At 37.0% G+C, this 24760-nt stretch overlaps 1 protein-coding gene across 1 annotated transcript in view; it reads left to right on the forward strand.

The window, feature by feature from the left end:
• The window catches only part of TET1 (tet methylcytosine dioxygenase 1), a 136372-nt gene that overhangs the window by 74344 nt on the left and 37268 nt on the right, over nt 1-24760 (forward strand). Inside the window, exons 4-6 of the mRNA XM_032423540.1 lie at nt 3655-5974; nt 10107-10197; nt 10760-10853. Coding sequence (XP_032279431.1) covers nt 3655-5974; nt 10107-10197; nt 10760-10853 — 2505 coding nt within the window. The remainder of the gene's footprint in view (nt 1-3654; nt 5975-10106; nt 10198-10759; nt 10854-24760) is intronic.

A 24760-nucleotide genomic window follows, 5' to 3' on the forward strand; every position in this document is an offset into this window, starting at 1 on the left:
CCTAGACTGTCCTTTGACTTTTTATTTTTTTTAATGGCAATATTTCTCCTACGTTTTTTGACAACTATATATATGAAGAAATAAGTACATTTTACATCCTGATTCAGTGCACAGACACATACAAACACATTACATAAAGGAGTTACATTGTAGGGTTGCCTTGCTGTCTCGGTCAGAAAAGCATCCAACTCTTGATCTTGGGTTGTGAGGTCAAGCCCCACATTGGGTGTAGAGATGTCTTTTTTTTTTTTTAAGATTTTATTTATTTATTTGACAGAGAGAGACACAGCGAGAGAGGGAGCACAAGCAGGGGGCAGTGGGAGAGGGAGAAGCAGGCTTCCGGCCGAGCAGGTTGCCCGATGTGGGGCTTGATTCCAGGACCCTGGGATCATGACCTGAGCCGAAGGCAGACACTTAACGACTGAGCCACCCAGGCGCCTCTGGGTGTAGAGATTTCTTAAATAAATAAAAATTTTGAAAAAAGATTTATATTGTAATACTTATTTTTATTAAATGTAGTGCACTTGTATTTTTCTGTACTATTCCATTAAGAAAAAGCACTTGTTACAAAGCACTAAATTGGTATTGGACCTTGTAGAGTGTGATCAGCAGTTTGCAAAGAACTATATTATGGTGACTTTGCTTTAAAAATTGTTCATATAGGGGCGCCTGGGTGGCTCATTTGTTAAGCGTCTGCCTTTGTCTCGGGTCGTAGTCCCAAGGCCCTGGGATCAAGTCCCGTAATGGGCTCCCTGCTCAGTGGGAAGGGACCCTGCTTCTCCCACTCCCACTCCCCCTGCTTGTGTTCCCTCTCTCGCTGTCTCTTTCTCTGCCAAATAAATAAATAAAATCGTAAAAAAAAAATTGTTCATATCATATGTATTGAAAATACTTTTTTCCTTTATGGCTTCTCAGTTTTTACTCTTGCTTGGGAATATTTTCCCTGCTTTCTACATTTTATTTTTTGTATTTAAATTATTAATATATCTGGAATTTATAGTACATATTATGAGATGGGGATCAAATTTCCCCCTGTCATTTTTAAGAAATTGATACTTTTCTCCACTGCTTAGAAATCCCATAATTTTAATAATAAATTGTTAAATATTTTCAAGTTTATCTGTTAATTTATTACCCTGTATGTTAAGAAATTTAGTTTTTTTAGATTAATTTTTTAAAGTTACTATAGAAATGTAATATACGTATAGAAAATATATGTATGATAATTGTATATTTTGATAAATTTTGACAAACTAAACATAACCTGTGTAACCTGTGTGCCCTGATCAAGAAATTAAATACAGTTTATTTCTACTAAGCTTTTTTTCTTTTAAGAGTTTATTTATTTGACAGAGAGAGCACAAGCAGGGGGAGCAGCAGAGGGAGAGGGAGAAGCAGGCTCCCCGCTGAGCAGGGAGCCTGATGTGGGACTCGATCCCAGGACCCTGAGATCATGACCTGAACCGATGGCAGGCGCTTATCTGACTGAGCCACCCAGGCACCCCTATTTCTACTAAGATTGTTTAATGTGAAAGAAAAGATTGTTTAATGTTTAATTATACAATTGGGTAATGCTTACATATTTTATAACTATTCTGAACTTTGATTTAGTTTTTCAGTCAGTACTCCTGGTTTTTCTATAGACTCAGGTATATCACCTTCATTCAATAGGAAGTCTCCTAATCTTACATTTTTCTCTCCCTGAGGCATCGAATAGAATGTCCAGAGCCATACTAAAGATTAGGAGTGGAGGTTATCTTTATATTTGCTCCTGACAGCAGTTGGAAATGCCCCTACTGTCTCAATTCCTATGTTGTAATTTTAGATGAGCTGTTGGGTTTTAAAAATAGGGATTGGGGGCACCTGGGTGGCTCAGATGGTTGGGCGTCTGACTTTGGCTCAGGTCATGATCCCAGGATCCTGGGATCGAGTCCCGCATCGGGCTCCCTGCTTGGTGGGGAGCCTGCTTCTCCCTCTCCCTCTCCCTCTACTGCTCCCCCCTGCTTGTGCTCTCTCACTCTCTCTGTCAAATAAATAAATAAAATCTTTAAAAAAAAATTTAAAAAATTAAAAATAAAAAAATAAAATAAAAATAGGGATTAGTAGGGGAAATAGAGAGTGATTGCTTAATAGGTACAAGGTTTCTTTTAGGGGTGATGAAAATGTTCTGGAATTAGATAGAGGTGATTATTGCATAACATTGTAAATATGCTTAAAAACCACTGAATTTTACGATTTTAAATGGTAAAATGATTACTTTTATTTTGTAGGCATTTCATCTAAAATTTTTTTTAAAGGGATTATATCATTCCCACTAAACACAATGGCATAAGTGAAAAGACAGAAAATACTAACTGCTAATAAGAATGTGCAACAGTTAGAGCTATCATAATTACTCGTGGGAGTGTATGTTGATAACCACTTTAAAAAATTCTTTGGCCTGTCTACTAAAGCCAAAGTTAACATACACATACACACACACTTGATAACCCAGCACTTCCACTCCACTCAATGTGTATATATTATATGTTCACCACAAGATTACAGTAATATTTATACTGGTATACAACCAAAAATAACTCAAATGTCCATCTATGGTACAATCAATAAATACATTGTAGTATTTTCATTCAGTGAATTACTATACAACAGTAAGAATCAATGGACTGCAACATGGATGAATCACAAGTATAATTTTGAGTGAAAGGAAGTCAGTTATGTAAAGTTTGGAAATAAGCAAAAGAAATCTATGATAGATGTCAAAATAATGGTTACCCTTTGGCAGTGGAATGATGACTAGACGGGAGTTTCTTGGCTGGAATCTGGGCACTTGGGGGGTTCATTTATGAAAATTCAGTAAGCTATATACTTAGGATTTGTTCACTTTTCTGTGTGTATTTTGTATTTCAGTACAGTTTGCATTAAGATAATAGATATTGCCCATCGAATGGTACCAATGTAAAAATATTTTAAAGATTTATTTGGAGGGGCACTTGGGTGGCTTAGTCAGTTAAGTGTCCAGACTCTTGATTTTGGCTCAGGTCATGATCTCAGGGTCATGAGATTGGACCTGCATCGGGCTCTGCACTGAGCATGGAGCCTGCTTAAGATTCTCTCTCTCCTTCTGCCCCTCACAACCCCGCCACCCACCCCCTTACACTTCCTTGCTCTCTCTCTAAAAAAAAAAAAAAATTATTTTGAAAAGCAAATAAGTATACCAAAATATTTACAGGTATGAGTTAATGATATTTGTACTTTAATTTTTTTCTTTTTCGCTACACACCCCTTTTGGTATTTTATTGAAAAGTAAAAAGCAGGGGCGCCTGGGTGGCTCAGTCGTTTAAGCCGCTGCCTTCGGCTCAGGTCATGATCCTGGGGTCCTGGGATCGAGCCCTACGCCCGGCTCCCTGCTCAGCGGGGAGTCTGCTTCTCCCTCTCCCTCTCCCTCTGCCTGCCACTCTGCCTACTTGTGCTCTCTCTCTATCTCTCTGTCAAATAAATAAATAAAATCTTTAAAAAAAGAAAAGTAAAAAGCAAAAGTAATATTTTTTTCAGGGGCTTTACATTTCACTCATGTTAAATCGTAAAGTTCCTGTGGCTCTTATTCCAATATTTGCATAGATAATATGAGATATTTCTGTGCTTGTTTTGTAGGCATATTTTGTCAACAAACCGGTAAATGGCCCCAAGTCAGAATCCATGGAATACAGGAGGAGCTATGGGGGGGAACAGAGATTGGAATTAAACCCACCTCCTCTCGAAAATGTAACTAAAAATGAAGAAAGTATGACAGGTATTGAAGTGGAGAAGTGGACGCAGCACAAGAAATCACATTTAACCGATCATGTCAAAGGCGAATTTAAGGCAATTGTGACAGAAGCTGAAAAATTAAAAAATTCTGAAGATGACAGGAAAAAAGTCCTACTTACTGACTTAATTGAGCCTCAGAAATTGTTTGCACAAACCGTAAGAAACGGCATTAAAAATGTACACTATTTACCAACCGAAACAAATGTGTCTTTTAAAAAATTCAATATTGAAGAATTTGGCAAGGCATTTGAAAACAAGTCCTATAAATTCCTGAAAGACACTGCCAACCATAATGCCATGAGTTCCATTGCCACTAGTACGAGCTGTGATCATCTCAAAGGGAGAAATAATGTTTCAGTCTTCCAGAAATCTGGCTTTAACTGCAAGTCTTTTCCAGATCCTGCAACGTTCCACTTAAATAGTCATACTAGTACACACAATGAAAGTGATGAACCAAAATCTCTAGAAAATATACCAAGTAAAGAACTGAAAGGTGGATCTCCAGTTCAACCAAGTCTTCTATCCCTAATGAAAGATAGGAGATTAACACTGGAACAAGTGGTGGCCATAGAAGCTCTGACCCAACTGTCAGAAGCCCCATCAGAAAATTCCTCACCATCAAAGTCAGAGAAGGATGAAGAAACAGAACACAGAACAGCGAGTTTGCTTAATAGCTGTAAAGCTATCCTCTATTCTGTAAGAAAAGACCTCCAAGACCAAAACTTACAAGGGGAGCCAGAAAGCCTTCATCACCATCCATCTTTGGAAAAGCAGAGTTCATGCGACACGGTGGTATTCAATGGCCAAAACATTTCCAAGTCACACAACAGCTCAGCTGCTAACCAGTCACCTACAAAGTCACAGGAATATTCAAAAGTCACAAATTCAGTATCTCTTTTCATACCAAATTCAAATTCACCTAAAATTGACACGAATAAAAATGTTGCTCAAGATAGAATCACTCTTGATAATGCTAAGAATTTGCACCATTTGCCACCATCTAGTGATAAATTGGGATACTGTAACCAGTCCCTGGCCAACAGTAAAAAGATAGACTTAAAAGACGATCCGTCGTGTCTAAATACAATACACAGCAAAATAGAGGAAGACGTTGCAACCCAGTTAACACAACTTGCATCAATAATTAAATTCAATTACATAAAACAAGAGGACAAGAAGGTTGAAAGTACACCAACAAGCCTTGTTGCATATAACGTACAGCAAAAATGTAGTCAGGAGAAGGTCACAGTACAACAGAAAGCACCTTCCAGTGTACAAAATAATCATAGCTCATCATTGACAAAGCAAAAGAACACAACACAGAAAAAGACAAGAGCTACCCCATCGAGAGATCGGCGGAAAAAGAAGCCTATAGTCATAAGTTGTCAAGAAAATGACCGGAAAAAGCAGGAACAGTTGTCATATGAGTATAGTAAGTTACATGACATTTGGATAGCATCTAAGTTTCAAAGATTTGGTCAGTTTGGTCCACACGACTTTCCCATTCTCTTGGGAAAAATTCCTCCCCTAACCAAAGTATGGAAACCACTGACTCAAACGAGTTCAGCATTAGAACACAAAAAATTATTTCCTCCACTCACTCAGATAAAATTTGAGCGTTATTATCCCGAATTAGCACAGGAAAGAAACATGAAGGTTGAACCGTTGGATTCTCTCCCATTATGCCAGTTAAAAACAGAATCCAATGGACAGGCGTTTACAGAAAAAGTTGATAATTCTCAGGTACAGCCAACAGTGAATGTCCATCAGAAAGCTCATCCTTTACTCCAGCTTTCCCCGCCAGCTAACCAGTGTGCTAATGTCATGGCCGGTGATGACCAAACACAGTTCCCGCGGGATGTTAAAGACCAACTCATGCGTCAGAAACCGCCAACATTGCCTGGTACCTCTCATGAAACCCCCTTACCAGACCCAGCACAAATTCTCAGGAATGTCGATGTAGTATGTTCAGGTGGAATTACAGTGGTTTCTACCAAGAGTGAAGAGGACATCTGTTCATCTAGTGTTGGAGCTTCAGAATTTTCCCCAGTAGACAGTGCACAGAAAAGTTTTAATGATTATGCCATGAACTTCTTTACCAATCCTACAAAAAACCTGGTGTCCACAACGAAAGATTCTGAATTGCCAACCTGCAACTGTCTTGGTAAGTGTGTGCATGTGTGCCTGAGTGCGTGTGTGTGTGTGTGTGTGTGTGTGTTTCTTCTTTGTTTACTTCCATTAATTGCCTTGTCATGACCATATCAAATTTTGGGTTATCTTTTATATGTGGCATTTTTGCCCCATTCGTATACTGGCGAAAATGGACTGAATTCTATACCTGTTTTTCTGTTGGGTCTCTGTTGATTTTGCTCAAATAATTGGGAAATTTTTAATTCATAATTTGGAAACTTTCTCAAGTGGAAAATTTGCTGATTTCTCTTGGCTAAATGTCTCCTAAGTTATTTATTGTATGTATCATAAGAATGAATTCCTTTAATACTCTATTAGGGTTTATTCTTCCTATATTTAAAAGTATTTCAACCTATAAGAATTTTGTTTAAGAAATATGTTGTATTGTGAGATATAACATACATACACAGAATGTAAAACATACGTGCAGCTTAACAAATAACTATAAAAAGTATCTGTAATTGCCACCCCATTCAAGAACTGGAACGGGTTTGTTTCTTTTTCAATGCCTGGTTCTTTTCTGCTCTGCAATACAAAGAATGTCCCTATAAATGAAAATCCAGTCTTGGCCATTGAAGAATTTGTAAACCTTTTGAAATTTTAAAATATGAAATTGTTGTATGATATTGATTGCCTATAAAAAAACAAATAGTATGTGCAAATAGCTGATTTATGGAGCAATTTATAACTGATATATATTTTGTGCCTTAGGAGTCATTGAAAGAGAACATCCAGGAACTAATAATTAGAATTTTTATCAGTGTATTAAAAGCCCTGAGAAAATCTTGCTGGACTAACGATTCTTAGGCAGGCCTTATGAGAAAGTCGTTCAGTATTTGAAATACATGAAAGCTGAATTTGAACCCTGTAGTGATTATTCACTGTCTATGGTCAAATTTCATGTAAGTGATCAAATAAAAGAAGAATTAATTTACTCAAATGTAGCTGTTAATAGAGAGATTAAATAGATTGTGTCATTAAAGTTTCATAGGCTGCTTGATGCCCTCATTATTTCAGCTTTTATACAACTTATGAGGACAGAATTTGTGAAATAACCTATTTTGAACCCAAATAGGTTTAATTATTAAAAGTCTTATTTTAAAAAAAATCTTAAAATATAGCCCCAAATCACAAAGATTTAAGATTTACCCTGAACAAAGGAAGTTTGTTTTGCCTGAAGTAGGTGTTCATTAGTACATTCCAGAATGGGTAAATGATTGTTTGGAAGGATAAACTATATCATTTTGATTTTTTTTTTTTTAAACACAATAGAAAAAATAGTGAAGTGTAGCAATGACTTTTTGCTCTTGATTATCTAAAGTACATTTGATACTCTGAAGTCAAGCCTTCCATTTCTCCACTCATCATTCAGCACAGTTTTGACAGACTACCATGTGCCAGGCCCCAGGGATAGGCTCTTTTTAGAAGGATCTCATAATCTGAAAAGGGTGACAGTGCTGAGTGGGGTTGAATTGGGAGAATGAGAGGTTCTTGGAGCAGGGACAGAAGAGTATAGTAATGATGACTTCTGTTCCAGATCTTTTACTGCAGGTCTGATACTGTACCACGACCTTGACTTGTTATATTCATAACATGCCTACAAAGGGAGGATGAGTTATCTCCATTTTACAAGTGAGGAAACTAAGTCATAGGAGGGGGCACAACTAGTAAATGATTAACCTGGAATTCAAAGACAGGAGTCTCAACTTCAGAGCCTATGTTTATAGCCTCCTTCCTCTTGTTTTGAAAATCTGAATTAAGAAAGGGGCAGTATTTTTCTGAATATCATTACAAATGGAAAAAATATCTCAAATTTAAAATGCCATTAAAATGTATATATCTGAGCTAGTCTAATTTTACTGTGTGCATAATGTCAGTAGAATGATTGTCTAGTTTCAAGACTCTTTCCTTATACATTACATTGTAACTCGTCACCCTGTAGGAGTTGAGACACCTAGGCATTTAAAGTTTATTGAGCATCTGCAGTGGACTTGTGATTGTTTTATACATTGTCACATGTGTTTCTATAATCATTACATGTGAGGTTATTGTGCTCATTGTGTAGAAATGGGAACTTAGGAAAAACAAAAAAGCAGGGGTGCCTGGGTGGCTCAGTCAGTTAAGCATCCGACTATTTCAGCTTAGGTCTTGAATTGCAGTCATGAGTTCAAGCCCCACGTTGGGCTCCACGCTGGGAATGGAGCCTACTTTAAAACAACAACAACAAAAAAGCAGACCCACTCAGAAATCATCCGTGGAACAATCATATCTAAGAGTAAAAGATTTCCATGGAGGGGCACCTGGATGGCTCAGTTGGTTAAGTGTCCGGCTCAGGTCTTGATCTGAAGTCCACTTGAGATTCTCTCCCTCTGCCCCTCCCCCTGCACACTTACTCTCTCTCGCTCTCTAAAATAAAATAAATACAATCTTTAATTTAAAAAAAAAAGTTTTCCATGGAAGTATTGTGTTACAGCAAACTAAGAGTGATTAACCTCTGGATCATGTTTCCTCAATTTGAGCACTATTGGCATTTTAGATAGGGTAATTCTTTGATGTAGGGGAACTGTCTTCTGCATCCTAGCCTGTTAAGGGGCATCCATGGCCTCTACCCACCAGATTCCAGTAATACACACACACACACACACGCACACACCTGCCCAGTTGTAACAACCAAAAATGTTCGCCAAATGTCCACTCAGGAAAGATCGCCCCTGGTTAAGAACCACTGCTCTAGTTCATCAGTAATAAGTTAAAATTTGTTCAATGTATCTTAGGAAGCCACAGGAGTAATCCTATATTTTATCTGATATCCAATGAAAATGATTAAATAATGACCTTTTGCTATAGGTGCACCATGGCCAGAAATACATTACTCAGCTATTCTAGTTAGACATGATTCTAAGAGGCCAAGTTAAGAATACTGTTTTTGAGAAATATGTAATTCACAGACATAAGATTTCAAATAATACAGGGGCTCCTGGCTGGCTCAGTTGGTAGAGCATGTGACTCTTGATCTCAGGATTGTAATTTCAAGCTCCACATTGGGTGTAGAAATTGCTTAAAATTAAAATCTTTAAATGATAACGATAAATGTAAAAAATAAAATTTCAAATAATAGAGAAATATGATGCAAATGTCTTCTTGCAGTACCATTCTCTAAAGATAAAACCTCTGTTAGAGTTTTTTATATGAATTAATGTTATTACTTATTTTCATTTTGCTTGCAGTTTTAGAAAATTTAAGTCTTTTAAAATACACTATTTTTGCAATTTGCTTTGTTAAAAATTTAATGAGATCTCAGGTTTTTCCATGTTTGTAAATATTGGGTTCTTTTTTAAGCTATTTTATTTATTTATTTGAGAGAGTACGAGCAGGGGGTGGGGGCAAAGGTAGAGCCAGGAAACGGAGCAGGGAGCCTGACCTGGGCTCTATTTCAGGATCCAAGATCATGACCTGAACTGAAGGCAGACCCTTAACTGACTGAGCCACCCAGGCGCCCAGTGTTTGTAAATATTAGTGTAATAGTTTTATTGTTTTCCTCTATATAAACGTCCCTTAATTTATTCACCCTAGCATTTAGTGACAGATGCTAAGTGTGTTTTTCTCTCTTTCTTTTTTGATATTACAAATAATTGTGACAAGTAACATTCCTGTGTACCTTTGCATTACAAATATATAATTATGTGAGCGTGTAGTAGATAAACTCTTAGCAGTGCAATTGCTGAGGCTCGATTTTAATAGGATTCTGAGGCCAAGCTCTTAAAGATGTATTGCTCTTAGAAATCTTCTAATTTTGCACCTCAATTATTAAAAGATTTCTTTTAAAGCAGGAGATAGGAGAATAAATATGACCCACATCTTAAAATTTTTTGTTTTCCTCCTCTGATGCTTAGAGGAAGAATGAGATAGTTAGAAGCCGCAAGAAAGAAACAAGTTAAATTCTAGGGCCTATTGTCCTAGACTTTAATTATTAAAGTTTACCAAAACCTTGTCAGGATAAATTGTTCTGAATTGAAAAAGAAAAAAAGAATTAATAAAATTAGCTCCTCCATGCCCCTGTGCAATTCTGTAAAGCTTTGGGTCTAATAATCTTATTCCTTCCACAGATCGAGTTATACAAAAAGACAAAGGCCCATATTATACACACCTTGGGGCAGGACCAAGTGTTGCTGCTGTCAGGGAAATCATGGAGAATAGGTGAGGAAATATCCTTCCCTGTTAAAATCATTCATTATTGGGCACCTGATTCAATGCAGAGAGACTTATCTCTGGGAACAAATGAGAAGTGAATGGAAAGCCTTCAGGAGTATAATTCGGATGTTTCTTAGGGCCCAGGAAAAGAATAGTGTCCTGGTGTCCCTGCTAAGTCGCTCATCACGTGAGCCTTTGGGCACTCAACAAGACACTCACAAAGCAAGGCTGTCTTTGTTAAATCCAGAAATACTTATTTTGATATCATTGTATAATGGTAGAAATAGTTAAAATTACCTCCAACAACACTGCATTCACATCCCTTAAGCTTGTCTTGGAGCCAGTCCATTTTTTAAATGAGTGATCTTTAAGGATAAGTAAACAGAATGGGATAACAAATAAAAATATTTGCCACACAGAAGTAAATTTTTAACAAATGTAAATTTTAACAGTTGGGGTGTTGGGTTTCTGTACTTCTGTAAATCTATATCTTCTGTACCTTAAGATGTTAAAAGGGTATATCGCCATTAATTGCAATTATTTTCCCTCCACTGTGTTTTGTACTCAGGTATGGTCAAAAAGGAAACGCAGTAAGGATAGAAATTGTAGTGTATACGGGAAAAGAAGGAAAAAGCTCTCACGGGTGTCCAATTGCTAAGTGGGTAAGTATTTTGTACTTATGCTTTTTTCAAAAATGAATTTATTCCACATACAAAATTAATCAAGTTATTTTCCCTGAAAATGTGGATTAGAAAAGTATCAACTCTCATTATTCCCTGGGAAATAATAAGGAAATGATTTATCTTAGCCTGGGCTTTTTATGTTAAATGAACAAAAGTTCACAATTATTACCAAGTGATCTTCATCTCCCCAAGGTCACCACTTTTACCAGTTTCTTGTGTACTTTTCAAGATCTTTTAATGCAGTTATAACAGGATAGCATAAATAAATGGTACTGAACTGTTCATACTGTTTTATAGCTTTTCTGTGTCTCTGTATTTTGTGATTATTTCCCAAGTCATTATCCATAGGACCACCTTAATGAGGGTCATACGATTCTGAAAGCAAAACTAAATTTTTTATGACATACTCCCAAAACTGTTCCCATGACTACTTGGAGTTTTCTTTTCTTTCTTTCTTTCTTTTTTTTTTTTTTCTACTTGGAGTTTTCTAAACATGCAGAACCATAAGAAGAGCTGCATTCGGCTTCTTTAGGAAGTTCTCAAGTGAAAACCAAGTTCATAGCCAAATGTATATATTCAATAGGATATTCATATCCACACAAGGATATTAACGAGTTGATTTGGAATTTTTGACCATAGGATCATTTGAGATCCCTGTTCCATCATTTGTTAATAATGATGATGATGTTAAAAAAAAAAAGTTTTTAATGATGATGATGGCAACAATGGTAATAAAATAATAGCAACTATCTTTTATTACGTATCAGGCACTATGTTAAGAACTTGATATACATTGCCTCATAAATCCTCACACAAGGACTCCATTATGATTTTGAATAAGGTAAAGGTCACTATTTTCATACATCTTCTGGAGAAAAACAAATGCAAAACAGAGGTAGGATTTTTTTTTTTTTTCCGCCAGAGGTAGGATTTAAACTCAGGTATTCCTAAAGCAAGACAATTGCCACACCCGTAGCTACTCTAGTAGTAGACTATTTGTCCTAGTTACTTTTCCAACTTTGGGAGGTGACAGCAGTTACAAGCACAAGAGCTGCACTCTGAACACTAAATACTTTAGAATGCCTCATTTCTTCAGTCTGTCTGGAGATAGATTGAAGTCTAGTCTTGTCAAAATACACATAAGCTCAGAGATCTGGGATTTCCCTTGTTTAGTTATCTTACGTATAGTCAAGTGCACAAATCCTAAATGTATCTATTGAGGTTATTCTTCATGTGTATAACACTATCTGGATAATGATATAATCATTTTAGGCACCCAGAAGGCTCCCTCATGGCCCCTCCCAGCCAGTGATTCCATATAATGATTACTACTATTTTGACATTTATCTCCATAACATTTGTTTTTGTTTTTTAATGAACTTCATATAACTAGAATCATATAGTATATGCTCTTTTGTGTCTGTCTCCTTTCACTCAACATTTATAGAACATAGATTTAATGGCTGGAGCTCCAGCAGCCATCTGGAAGCCTAAATTGACGTGATAGTGGAAGCTACGTACTAGGATAGTGGGAAGAAATATAGGAGCCCAAATTCTTGGTGATACCAGTAGAACTGCCATACCAACCTCAGCCCTCCTTAAATCTGAATTTCTTTAACATGGGAGAGAAACAATTTTTTTTTACTTTTTTAAAACCAGTGATTTGCGGGTTTTCTATTATATGAAATAGAATCAATTACCAACTAAGATAAACTGCCTTCAATTTGTTACAATGTGTGAATTTTAGAACAACAACAACAAAAAAAACCCATTTCAGAACAAGAAAAATAAGTGAAGAAACTTGTGCTTGTTGACTACTTTCTATTGATTGCCAGGCCCTAGGCCAGATATTGGGGATGCAAACATGAATTAAGATCTACCAGTCATTTCATTTTGTAGATGGAAAGAAACAAACTGGCCCAGAGTTCTATCAGCCAGTTTGAGACTAGGCTTGCTGGCTACCGTTTACTTTACCCTCCAGGAACACATATATTTGCTGGGGTCACCTTGCCTCTCAAGAGCTAAATGAAATTTCTTTAAAATGCTCCGCAACTAGTTTTGAACTATTGTTTCCTCATTTCATGGATCAATCTCTTGTCCTATCATGCACTGCTTTCCACACTGTTAACTCAGCTATGAAAGTACATCCTTTTCTTAGTCCCCACAAAACACTCATATCAGTCAGCCTCTATGTGTAATAGCTTGGGTGAAGATATCTCTAAACAATAGCCAGACTGATGTTTATTTTTTGTTTTGTTTACTCTTTTGCAAAAGAAATACGGTTGTTTCCAAAGCATTTTAAAGTAGGAAATAATGTACAGATTGCCCATTTTTCTATGGATTAATAGTCTTCCATTGATTTTATGGGAGCCTCTTTAGAAAATTGACATTTGTGATAAAAGTTGCAGATGGATTTCCACAGTTTGTCATTGTTTTTAACATTCAGATTTTTTAAATAAAGTTTTATATTTAAAATATTTTTTTAAAGTTGGGGAAATATTTTATAGATGAAAAATATTTTTCATCTGTTCTTTAATGATTTTAGTATATTGTGTCTTAATTAGAAAAATCTAGCACTTCTAGCTTATAAATCTTCCATTTTCTTTTTGTTGTATTTTAATTTCATTTTTCTGCATTTAACTATTTTATTCATTTTGTGTGTGTAGAATATTGGTAACAACTTATATTTTTTTCAGATGACTACCCTGCCATCCGACACCACTTACTTAATTGTCCATCTTTTCTCCACTGATTTGTATTTGTTTATGTTAGTAGATTTTCAGTTCTGTTATCCCAATGTTGTGTCTCCTGTAAAGCATCAAATTACTCTAATTATTTAGGTTTTCGTATCTGATAGAGCTAATTCCTCATTTCAATTCTTCAGAAATTTCTTGACTTTTCTTGCCTTGTTTATCTTTCCATGAGTTAATAATTGTCTAATTGCAAGAATAAAGTCCTATTGGTATTATTATTGGAACCATATTGCACAGAAAATTTGGGGAATTTACTTCTTTTTGATGTTTAGTCTTTCTATCCTAGATAGTATACCTCTCTATTAGCTAATGCCTTCTTTTGTCCTTCAGAGGTATTTTGATTTTTTTTTTTTAAAGAATCTCTACACTCAACGTGTAGAGAACCCCAACCCTGAGATCAAGAGTCATGCTCCACCAACTGAGCCAGTTTTAATGTTTTGTTTCTAGAGTTTACATGTTTCTTGTTTTTCCAGTTTATTTCTCTTGTGTATCAGAAGTACACTTGTGTAATCTATAGTGATAAATTTGTATTCTCCTTTCCAAATTTTATATTAATTTCTTTCTTTTCATTTAATGCAATTAGTCAAACAGGCTAACTCCAGTTTTATGTGGCTTTAAATATGGCCTAACCTTATCTTGTTCCTCTGTTTAGTGGGAATTTTCCAGAGCGTTCTCATGATCAGGTCATCAGGGAAGGCCTCTCTGGGGAGGGAACATTTAAGCTGAGAACTGAGTGACAAAAAAGAGCCAAGTATGCAAAGAATACTCTCAAGAATGCAGGGAAGAGCATTCCTAAGCAGAGAAAACAGCAAATACAAAGGTAAAAGAAGAGAGTATATTCTTTAATAATCTCAGAGGCGTCCAGTGATTTTGAGTAGGTGGAGAATGGAACCAGGTGAGGGTAAAAATGTATAAGCAGAAGCAAGAGCATGAATGAATTTATACACCATAGCATGGAGTTTAGGTTTTAGTCCATGAACATGAAGACTTGAAGCATTTTAGTTAGGGAGATGTTCTCTATCTGGTTTATGTTTTATAAAGAGCATTCTAAGGAATTAACTGGCAATCTATTAGTTATCTGTTGCTGCTTAACAAGTATTCAAATTTAGTAGCTTCAAACAGTAAACATTTATTATCTTATAGGGTTTTTGTGGGTCAAGAGTCTGAGAGCTGGGGCACCTGGCTGGCTCAGTCAGTAGAGTATGTGACTTTTTTTTTTTTTTTTTAAGATTTATTTATTTGAGAGAGTGAGAGAATGAGAGAGAGCATGGGAGCGGGCGGGGGTTGGGGGGCGCAGAGGGAAAGAACCTCAAGTAGACTCCCCGCTGAGTGCAGAGCCAAATCAAGGCTTAATCTCACAACCTGAGCAAAAATCAAGAGAAATTGAGAATCCGTTGCTTAATCAGCTGAGCCACCCAGGCACCCCTGTGCATGCGACTCTTAAGCTCAGGGTCATGCGTTCAAGCCCAAATTGGGCATGGAGCCTACTCGAAAAAAAAAAGTCAAGAATCTATGAGTAGCTTAATAGAGTGCTTCTGGAAGAGGGTCTCGCATGAGCTTGCAGTCATCTGAAAAATTTGACTGCGGAGTATGGAGTGGAGCTGGACGGGTCATTTGCAGGAGGCTTTTCCTTGATGGCTGTTTGCTAGAAGCCTCACGTTCTTACCATAGGACTTCTTAGGTATTTCCTCATGTCATGGCAACTTAGTTTTCCCCGTAGTGAGTCAATCAGTGATAACAAGGAAGAGACTACAATGTCTTTTATGACATTAGCCTTGGAAGTTGCTACACAAGTGAGTCCTATTCAGTGTAGTTAGTTCTTTTTTTTTTTTTTTTAAGATTTTTATTTATTTATTTGTCAGAGAGAGAGAGAACACAAGCAGGCAGAGTGGCAGGCAGAAGGAGAAGCAGGCTCCCTGCCTCTATCCCCATCCCAGGACTCCAGGGTCATGACTTGAGCCGAAGGCAGACACTTAACCAACTGATCCACCCAGGCTCCCCCAGTGTAGGAAGTTCTATGCAAGGGTGTAAATACCAGGTGGTGGCGGTCACTGGGAACTTCTTGGAGATGCCTAACACAATATTCCATCTCTCTTCTTCACTAAAAATATCAATATGTTAAAGACACTACATTAGCATCATAAAATATATCTATCTCAGCCTTGTCCAGTGTATCTAATACTTGGGGCACCTGGGTGGTACAGTTGGTTGACTGTCTGCCTTTGGCTCCGGTCATGCATGATACCGGGGTCCTGGGGTTGGGCCCCCCCGTCATGCTCTCTGCTCAGCTCTCTCTCACTCTTTCTTGCTCTCAAATAAATAAATAAAATCTTCAAAAAAAAAAAAAACAGTATCAAATATTTAATATGTAATATATCTAATCTATCTGACTTAGTCCTATTTTTTTCTAAAGAGTAAGTCCTTTGTGGATCTTTATTCACAAAATAATGCTATTATTAACATTTTTCATTATGTCAACAGACATTATCAGCAGAAAAGTTCATAAAATATAAATGTACGGTTTACCTATAATTATAAAGAAAATACTAATGAAGCAACTACCCAGGTCAAAAATAGAGCATTCTTACATTCCCAGAAGCCCTAAGAACTTCCCATCCTGACTTCTGTGGCAATTTTCTTGCTTTGGGGAGCACCTGGGTGGCTCAGTCAGTTAAGGTTCTGACTCTTGGTTTTGGCTCAGGTCATGATTTCATGGCTCATGGGATGCAGCCCTGCATCGGGCTCTGTGCTTTGTCTGCTGGGGATTTTCTCTCTCCTCTCCCTCTAGTCCTCTCCCTGCTCACACTTGACCATGCTCTCTCTCTCTCTCTCTCAAATAAATAAATAACCTTAAAAAATGGTTTTTCTCTTGCTTTTTCCCTCCACTTACATGCTTCTCCACAGGATAGTATTGTTGTGCTTCATTTTTTTGTATCTTGCCCTTACATAGTACCTTGCACATTTGCTGAAATAAATAGCAGAGATTGGTTCCCAATATCTGGCATTGATAGTTGACATAGGTTCATTAATCTATATCTGTTAAATAATTCTGAATCCTTTACTTTCTTGCCCATTAAGTATCAAAGGGTAAAAATATCCTTCAATGTGGCAGCTGGCTCTCCCTAGAGTAAGTAATCCAAAAGAGAGCAAGGTAACTGGTGGGATAAGTGGTGGGATTTTGGAGAATTCTTCCTTCTTGCCTTTCAAACCTTCTCTTATGTAATAATAATTACACCGATAGAATTTAGTGTATACCTCCTTTTTTTTTATGAAGACAAATATGAAATCTACAGTTCAAAGATTTTGGTAGCAAGTTTCTGTTGCTATTATTAAGTCTTCAAGGGCTCTTAGGGAGAAAAAAGTATTTAGCATTTTTCATGAAGCAGTGGTAGCAAAATTACTTTATTTTCCCTTTTGCAATATTTCTTTCAGAATAAATAGAACATTTCAGTACGTAGTGATACATATCTGGCACTTCTCACAAATACAAACACAATCCGAGATAAGGAATGAAGTAACGCACAGTTGCTAAGCAACTTAATGAACATTTTGATATCTACTAATGACAAGTCAAAAGTATAATCTTGATAAAAAAAAGAATTTATATTCTGTATCTGTGAAAGCTAGGTGTCCTAAATGATTATATGTTAGTAAAATCAAAATATTAATCAAACTTTATTTTTTGCAAACTTTCCAAGTTATTTAAAATATTCGTATGTTCGTTGCAAGTGCCCAAAGCACTGCCCAGCACATAGTCAACACTGAATAAATTTTTGTTGAGTGAATGAATATAGAGTTTAAATAGGACTGCCTTAGAATATTGAATGTTTTGAATTTGAATTGGTATCTTGGAATAGTTTTGCTGTGGTATTCATTATTCGCTCTTTTCTGAGGAATGCAGAACTTTGAGTATTGGAATTGATAAAGTTGTCCATCGAAAATTTGAACTTTTGATAGAGGTTAAATAAAAAAAAACAGAGGATTAGGTCTCCGTAGTCTCCATACTTTTTAGGACTTTATAACAGATAATTTTGAATAGCACTAGAATAATTCCTATATGGATGTTTTATGCAGGAATGAAGTAAGAGGAAGGGGTAGAGGAAGATCAGTCATTTTAAACTAAGGAATCCAGTAAACAATTAACTAGTGGGTTGCATTGTTCCACATTTATTTTGCATCTTGCACAGTGTATATTTGTTGTGTATTTGATATTAAGCACTGACCTAAATGAAATATTGTGTGATTTTGTGTAAATTTTTTCACCTTATGTGCAGGCTTACATTTGTTCATCATGGTTGAATTCTATCCTATTTTTATTGTGCTGCACTTGCCTCCTTTTCTTGAAGGAGAGGCTTATTGCTTCTTTTTTTAATGGTCACACACAAAAAGCCTAACAGCAAATTCTAACTGGGCAGCACAACTTTCTGAGCCAATCTGACATTGTTTTGCCCTTGCTTTTAACACTGTTTTCTTCGCTAGGTAATCATTAACACTCCCCCATAATTGTTAGCCTTCGGTAGATGTTTCTGACTCTTTTGTGCTGTCACTGTGGGTCTTGTCAGGGACTAGTTATCCTGTTACTCAGTAGATTTTGGTGGAAAGGATGTACTTTTTTGACGGAAAGGATGTAGTTTCTTGGATCCAGTAGGCTCTATTAACTCCTTATACTACTAACTCCCACCTCTCCCCCTGCCCCCACACACACCCACCACAGTTGAGCCTCTGGGGTGGTGGCAGGAGTAGGGAGAAGATTGAAGCAGTAGGCTCCCCAGATGGCTCCAGTGCCTGATCAATTCACACCAGGAAATAGTTCATGGGTTCCCCTCTGTAGGATTGTTTATTGGTCAGTAGAACAAGTGTGGAGATGAATATATACAATTTATACAAGTGAAGGTTTTCTGAGGTGACCAGAGTTTTGGAAAGGGAGTAAACCACGTATCCAAAAGTTTTCCAACGATCTTGCCTGGATTTATACATGTATATGATCTTTCCCTTTTTGGTTCCTTTGTTCCAGGATTCTGCTTTAAATGTCTTTGGGCTGCATTTTTATTTTGTTTTATGTGATGAAATGAATGTACATATATTTGTATATATGTGTGTGTGATCAAATAAACGTGTGTGTGGGTTTAAATGATAAATAATCAATGGGTTTTTTGGTTGGCCACCATCATTTTCTGTTGGCTCTACTTTGTCTCCCACGTGATTATTTGATATACTCAAAAATGAATTCCAATATAGTTAAAATACAGGGCTAATATAGTTTCAGGTGTACCATACAGTGATTAAAATATTCTATATATTACTCAATGCTCATTGGGACAAGTGCCCTCCTTAATCCCCATCACCTATTTCACCCATCCCTCCACCCACCTCCCCTCTGGTAATCATCAGTTTGTTCTCTATAGTTAAGAGTCTGTTTTTTGGGTTTCCCCTTTTTTTTCTTTGTTCACTTGTTTTGTTTCTTAAATTCCACATATGAATGAAATCATATGGTATTTGTCTTTCTCTGACTAATTTCACATAGCATTATACTCTCTAGCTCATTCCATGTTGTTGCAAATGACAAGATTTCATTCTTTTTTATGGCTGAGTAACATTCCAGTGTGTATGTATACCACATCTTTATCCATTCATCTATCAACGGACACTTGGGCTGCTTCCATAATTTGGCTATTATAAATAATGCAGTAAACATAGGGGTGCATATATCTTTTTGAATTAGTGTTTTCATATTCTTTGGATAAATACCCAGTAGTGGAATTACTGCATCATATGGCATTTATATTTTTAATATTTTTGGGAACCTCCATACTGTTTGCCATACTAGCTGCATCAGTTTGCATTTCCACAAACAGTGCACGAGGGTTCCTTTTTCTCCACATCCTTGCCAACACTTGTTTCTTGCATTGTTTTATTTTAGTCACAAACAGGTGTGAGGTGATATCTCATTGTGGTTTTGATTTGCATTTCCCTGATGATGAGTGATGTTGAGAATCTTTTCATGTGTCTGTTGGCCATCTGTATGTATTCTTTGGACAGATGTCTGTTTCTGTCTTCTGTCCATTTTTTAATTGGATTATTCGGTTTTTGCGTGTTGTTGTATCAGTTCTTTGTATGTTTTGGATACTAACCCTTTATCGGTTATGTCATTTGCAAGTATCTTTTCTCATTCAGTAGGTTTTCTTTTAGTTTTATTGATTATTTCCTTTGCATAAAAATCTATTACTTTCGGGGGTGCCTGGGTGGCTCAGTTGGTTAAGTATCCAACTTTTGATTTGGGCTTAGTTCACTATCTCAGGGTTGTGAGATCAAGACCCGCTGGGTGTGGAGTCGGCTTAAGATTCTCTCTCTCCCACTACTCCCCCCTCAATAAGTAGATAAATAAATAAATAAAAATTTATTACTTTCGAATTTTAAAATCCATCTTAAATTTACCCTCTGAGATAATGATGTTTCACAACTTCCAGTATATACAAATTAAGTTTTGGTGTTAAAACTTTCAATTACATATGATAGACAACTGCTGAAGCATGTTGAGCAAAGAAGTGACAGGGTCAATATTACTTACGGTAAAAACTGATTATTCTACAACTTTATTAATTTCAGTAAAAGCTTATTTAATTAAATAAGCATTCGATTGTTTTGGAGCAGAATCTACCCAAGAGCATTTGCTCCTCCTTATATACTGAAATGGAAATCTTTGTGTGTGATTTGGATGCAGTATTAGAAATTATAAAGAAGGCATCTGAGAAACTCCCTTAACTGTTAAAAAAGGCTTACAAATTCTTTGCTTATAATACTTGGGTTAACAATAAACCTTTTAGTTAATGTTAATTCTTCAAAAATAGAATTATATTTGTGTGTGTATATATATATATATATATATATATATATATATATATATATATATATCTAATAGTGTAATCTATTTCATCATTGTCACCTAGTAAGTAAAAATTGATATTGTGAATGAACTTGGATTTTAACTAGTAAAGTTTGGTTTCTTTTAAATGTTTATTAACCATTTGTATTTCTTCATGCAGTCACTCTTCATAACCATTTTTTGTTTTGTTTACATTATCTTTTTTGTAAATAAAACTTCTATTATATAGTTTGCCATTGTTTAATCCTAGATTTTCTTATAGTCTCAGTGCTTGATTATTATCTTTGTACAGAAGTTTGAAATTTTTAGCAGGTCAAATCTATGTCACTATATACCTTCAGCTTTTCATGTTGCTAAGGAAGTCTTTCCTTGCCCTACTGTTATAAAAATAGTGTCTCTTGTGCTTTCATAATTTTATGTATGCATCAGGTAGTTAATTTGACATTTTTTCATTGATTTAAAATTCCATTTCATTTTTTACATGTCCATTTTTGCTGACATTGTTCACCCACTAGAGCAGACCATTGTTAGGCAGATACTATATGCTTTGCTTGAGTTTTAAAGAATATTTTTTTAAATTTAGAAGGCCTATTCCCTCTCATTTAAGAAAAGAAAAAACTTTGTCTGGAACACCTAATATTCTCTGTTTTTTTGGAAGTAGGGAGATTAGACAGCTGTTTAAATACTTTGTTTTTCTTTTTTTTTTTTTTTATTTTTTTTTTTTTTTTTTTTTTAAAGATTTTATTTATTTATTTGAGACAGAGAGAGAGAGCACATGAGATGGGGGAGGGTCAGAGGGAGAAGCAGGCTCCCTGCCGAGCAGGGAGCCCGATGCGGGACTCGATCCAGGGACTCCAGGATCATGACCTGAGCCGAAGGCAGTCGCTTAACCAACTGAGCCACCCAGGCGCCCTTAAATACTTTGTTTTTCTTTTGCCTATATAAATATACTATGACTAGAATCTAAATTTGCCTGCCCTAGTAGAAACCTCTCTTGGTCTTTTAGTTTCTTCCTTCTATGCCCTAAAGATATGAAAATACTGTTACCTTACATTTGCTTCTTTAGAAATCGTAACAGTAATTTTTTCAGGACAGTCTTCTCTCTCTACTAGTTTTTTTTATTTTGTTTTTTAAGATTTTATTTATTTATTTGAGAGAGAGAGAGCACAAGCAGGGTGCGGGGCAGTGGGAGAAGCAGGCTCCCCACCAAGCAAGGAGCCTGATGCAGGACTCGATCCCAGGACCCTGGGATTATAACCTGAGCCGATGTCAGACACTCCACTGACTGAGCCACCCAGGGGCCCCTTTCTCCACCAATTTTATATGCATAGTAATGAGTTGTCCTAAACCTCCCTAGACCAGAGGTTATTTAGAATATCCTAGGTTATTGCTCTTTTGTTTTTTTTTTTAAGATTTTATTTATTGGGGCGCCTGGGTGGCTCAGGCGTTAAGCGTCTGCCTTCGGCTCAGGTCATGATCCCAGGGTCCTGGGATCGAGCCCCGCATCGGGCTCTCTGCTCGGCCGGGAGCCTGCTTCTCCCTCTCCCACTCCCCCTGCTTGTGTTCCCTCTCTAGCTGTCTCTCTCTCTCTGTGTCAAATAAATAAAATAAAATCTTTAAAAAAAAAAATTTATTTATTCGACAGAGAAAGAGGGAACACAAGCAGGGGGAGTGTCAGAGGGAGAAGCAGGCTCCCGGCCGAGCAGAGAGCCCGATGCGGGGCTCGATCCCAGGACCCTGGGATCATGACCTGAGCCGAAGGCAGACGCTTAACGCCTGAGCCACCCAGGCGCCCCATGGTTATTGCTCTTGATTCTGGCCTAACCTACCTTAAGAGCTTCCCACGGATTATTTCGATAGGTTGTCCCATCTAGACCAGGTTCTCAGACAGTAAGTTTAATATGTACTTTTCAGAGCTATTCATAATAGGCTGTTGAGGCAGAATAATTTATAACCTGGGATAAGGGAATTCTGTCAGAGATTTGCTAGGAAATCTTTTCCTAATGATATCAGACTGATCTATCTTCTTTCTCTACCTTTTCTCTGAAAGTGCTATCCCAATGATCAACCAATTCCTTAACTGCCAAAGAAAATTCTAGGTCCTCATAGCCTTTTTTCAGCAGCTCAGACTATTGGTTACACTTCGCTCTTCTGAGAAGTTCATGTGTTGTTTGGCTTCTGTAACACAGCTTTTCCCCATCACTCCTCAGCTCTTCAATCAGCCTGTCTATAATATGTCATCTTGGTTGAGCTTATTGATGACCCTGCCTTAAGCAGTCACCAGCATTCTAATTACTGTGAAATCCTACCACTTGCCTGGATGAGAATAGCATATAGAGGGAGCAGGGAGGAGACCAAGTGTAATGTTTGGAGGCGAGAGTTCCAGGAAGGGCTTTGGGGAGACATTGACCCTTGAGCTACATCTTATATACACTGCATGCATCATCTTAATGTCAGAGATCCCAGAAATAGAACGAACTATGTATAATAATTTAATAATGGAGGTTTTATAATTCACAGAAGCCATCTGGTATCAATAGAGTTAGCAGAATTCTTCCTTAAATAACATTCTTGCCTCGTGGAGCTTGCTTTCAAAATCTTAGCATTGCCTTTGTACTGTCTTCTCTCTAGTGGCAAAGTCTTAAGAGTCCTTTAAGAAGAGTCTCCTCCATGAAGCTTTCCCACTCCAAACAGAAAGACTTAGCCCTACTTTGCACACTTATTCATACAGACCCCTTACAAATGTCTTCTATTACCCCCCTAACAGTATTACAATAGAAAAATACATTGCTAGTATTATCCCCATTAGTTGAAATGATACTGTACGTTCAATTTTGCATTTGAATTGTTTCACTTATGGTCATATTTAATTGGCTTCCCAGGTGATTTCAATTCATAGCATATCATAATTAGACAAAATGACATCTTGCTAACCTGTCAGTATTTTGGACTTACTACTAATTGCTTTCTCTAAATTCATGTATTTTTTAGTTTACATTAATTTACTTCAGATGTTATCTAAAACTTAATAAACACTGAATATTCATTGTCCCACAGATTGACTTTAATTCAAAATAGATCTTTTATTTTGCCAAAAATGTGTCCATTGCTCATCAGTTTATGTAAAAACTTACTCTTTGCCCTTCTTCCTTGGTTTCTGACAGTGGCCTGTTTTTTAAACCACTGGAGTTGGTACTTCCATCCAGAGATCTGCCTGTGGCTTATCTCTTGACCTATGACCCCACACATCCAGTAGCTCTGTTTTGAAATTGTCTTCCATTTCTATGGGTCATGAACACTTGAATCCCAAGCTTGTATTTTTTTTTTTAAAGATTTTTTTATTTTAGGGGCGCCTGGGTGGCTCAGTCGTTAAGCGTCTGCCTTCAGCTCAGGTCATGATCCCAGGGTCCTGGGATCGAGCCCCACATCGGGCTCCATGCTCCGCAGGAAGCCTGCTTCTCCCTCCCCCACTCCCCCTGCTTGTGTTCCCTCTCTCACTGTGTCTGTCTCTGTCAAATAAATAAATAAAATCTTTAAAAAAAAAAAAAAGATTTATTTTATTTTATTTATTTATTTGAGAGAGAGAATGAGAGAGACAGAGAGAGCATGAGAGGGGGTCAGAGGGAGAAGCAGACTCCCTGCCGAGCAGGGAGCCCGATGCGGGACTCGATCCCGGGACTCGAGGATCATGACCTGAGTCGAAGGCAGTCGCTTAACCAACTGAGCCACCCAGGCGCCCCCAAGCTCGTATTGAGAATAAAACATACAATATAAAACTTTGGTCGGCACCATAGAAATATTTTTAAACTTATAATTTTAAAATAATTTCAGACTTATTCAAAAATTGCAGGAATAGTGCAGAATTTCTCTGTACTCTTTCCTGACATTTCCCAAATGTAGCTTTTTACCAAATTAGCTTTTCTTTATTTTTCATTCTCCCTCCTTCTCTCTCCTTTGCTCCTCCCCTTCTCTATTTTTTCTTAACAATTTAATAGTAATTTGTAAACATGACACCCTTTACCCCTAAATACTTTGTTGTGTTTTTCATAAAACCAGGACGTTGCAGGGCACCTGGTTGGCTCAGTCAGGGGAGCATGAGACTCTTGATCTCAGGGTCATGAGTTGAAACCCCACATTGGATGTAGAAATTACTTCTAAAAAAAATAAAAATTTGGGACGCCTGGGTGGCTCAGTCGTTAACCATCTGCCTTCGGCTCAGGTCATGATCCCAGGGTCCTGGGATCGAGCCC

This window comes from Phoca vitulina, unplaced genomic scaffold (assembly GCF_004348235.1).
Source record: "Phoca vitulina isolate PV1807 unplaced genomic scaffold, GSC_HSeal_1.0 scaffold29, whole genome shotgun sequence".
Classification (NCBI taxonomy): Eukaryota; Metazoa; Chordata; class Mammalia; order Carnivora; family Phocidae; genus Phoca; species Phoca vitulina.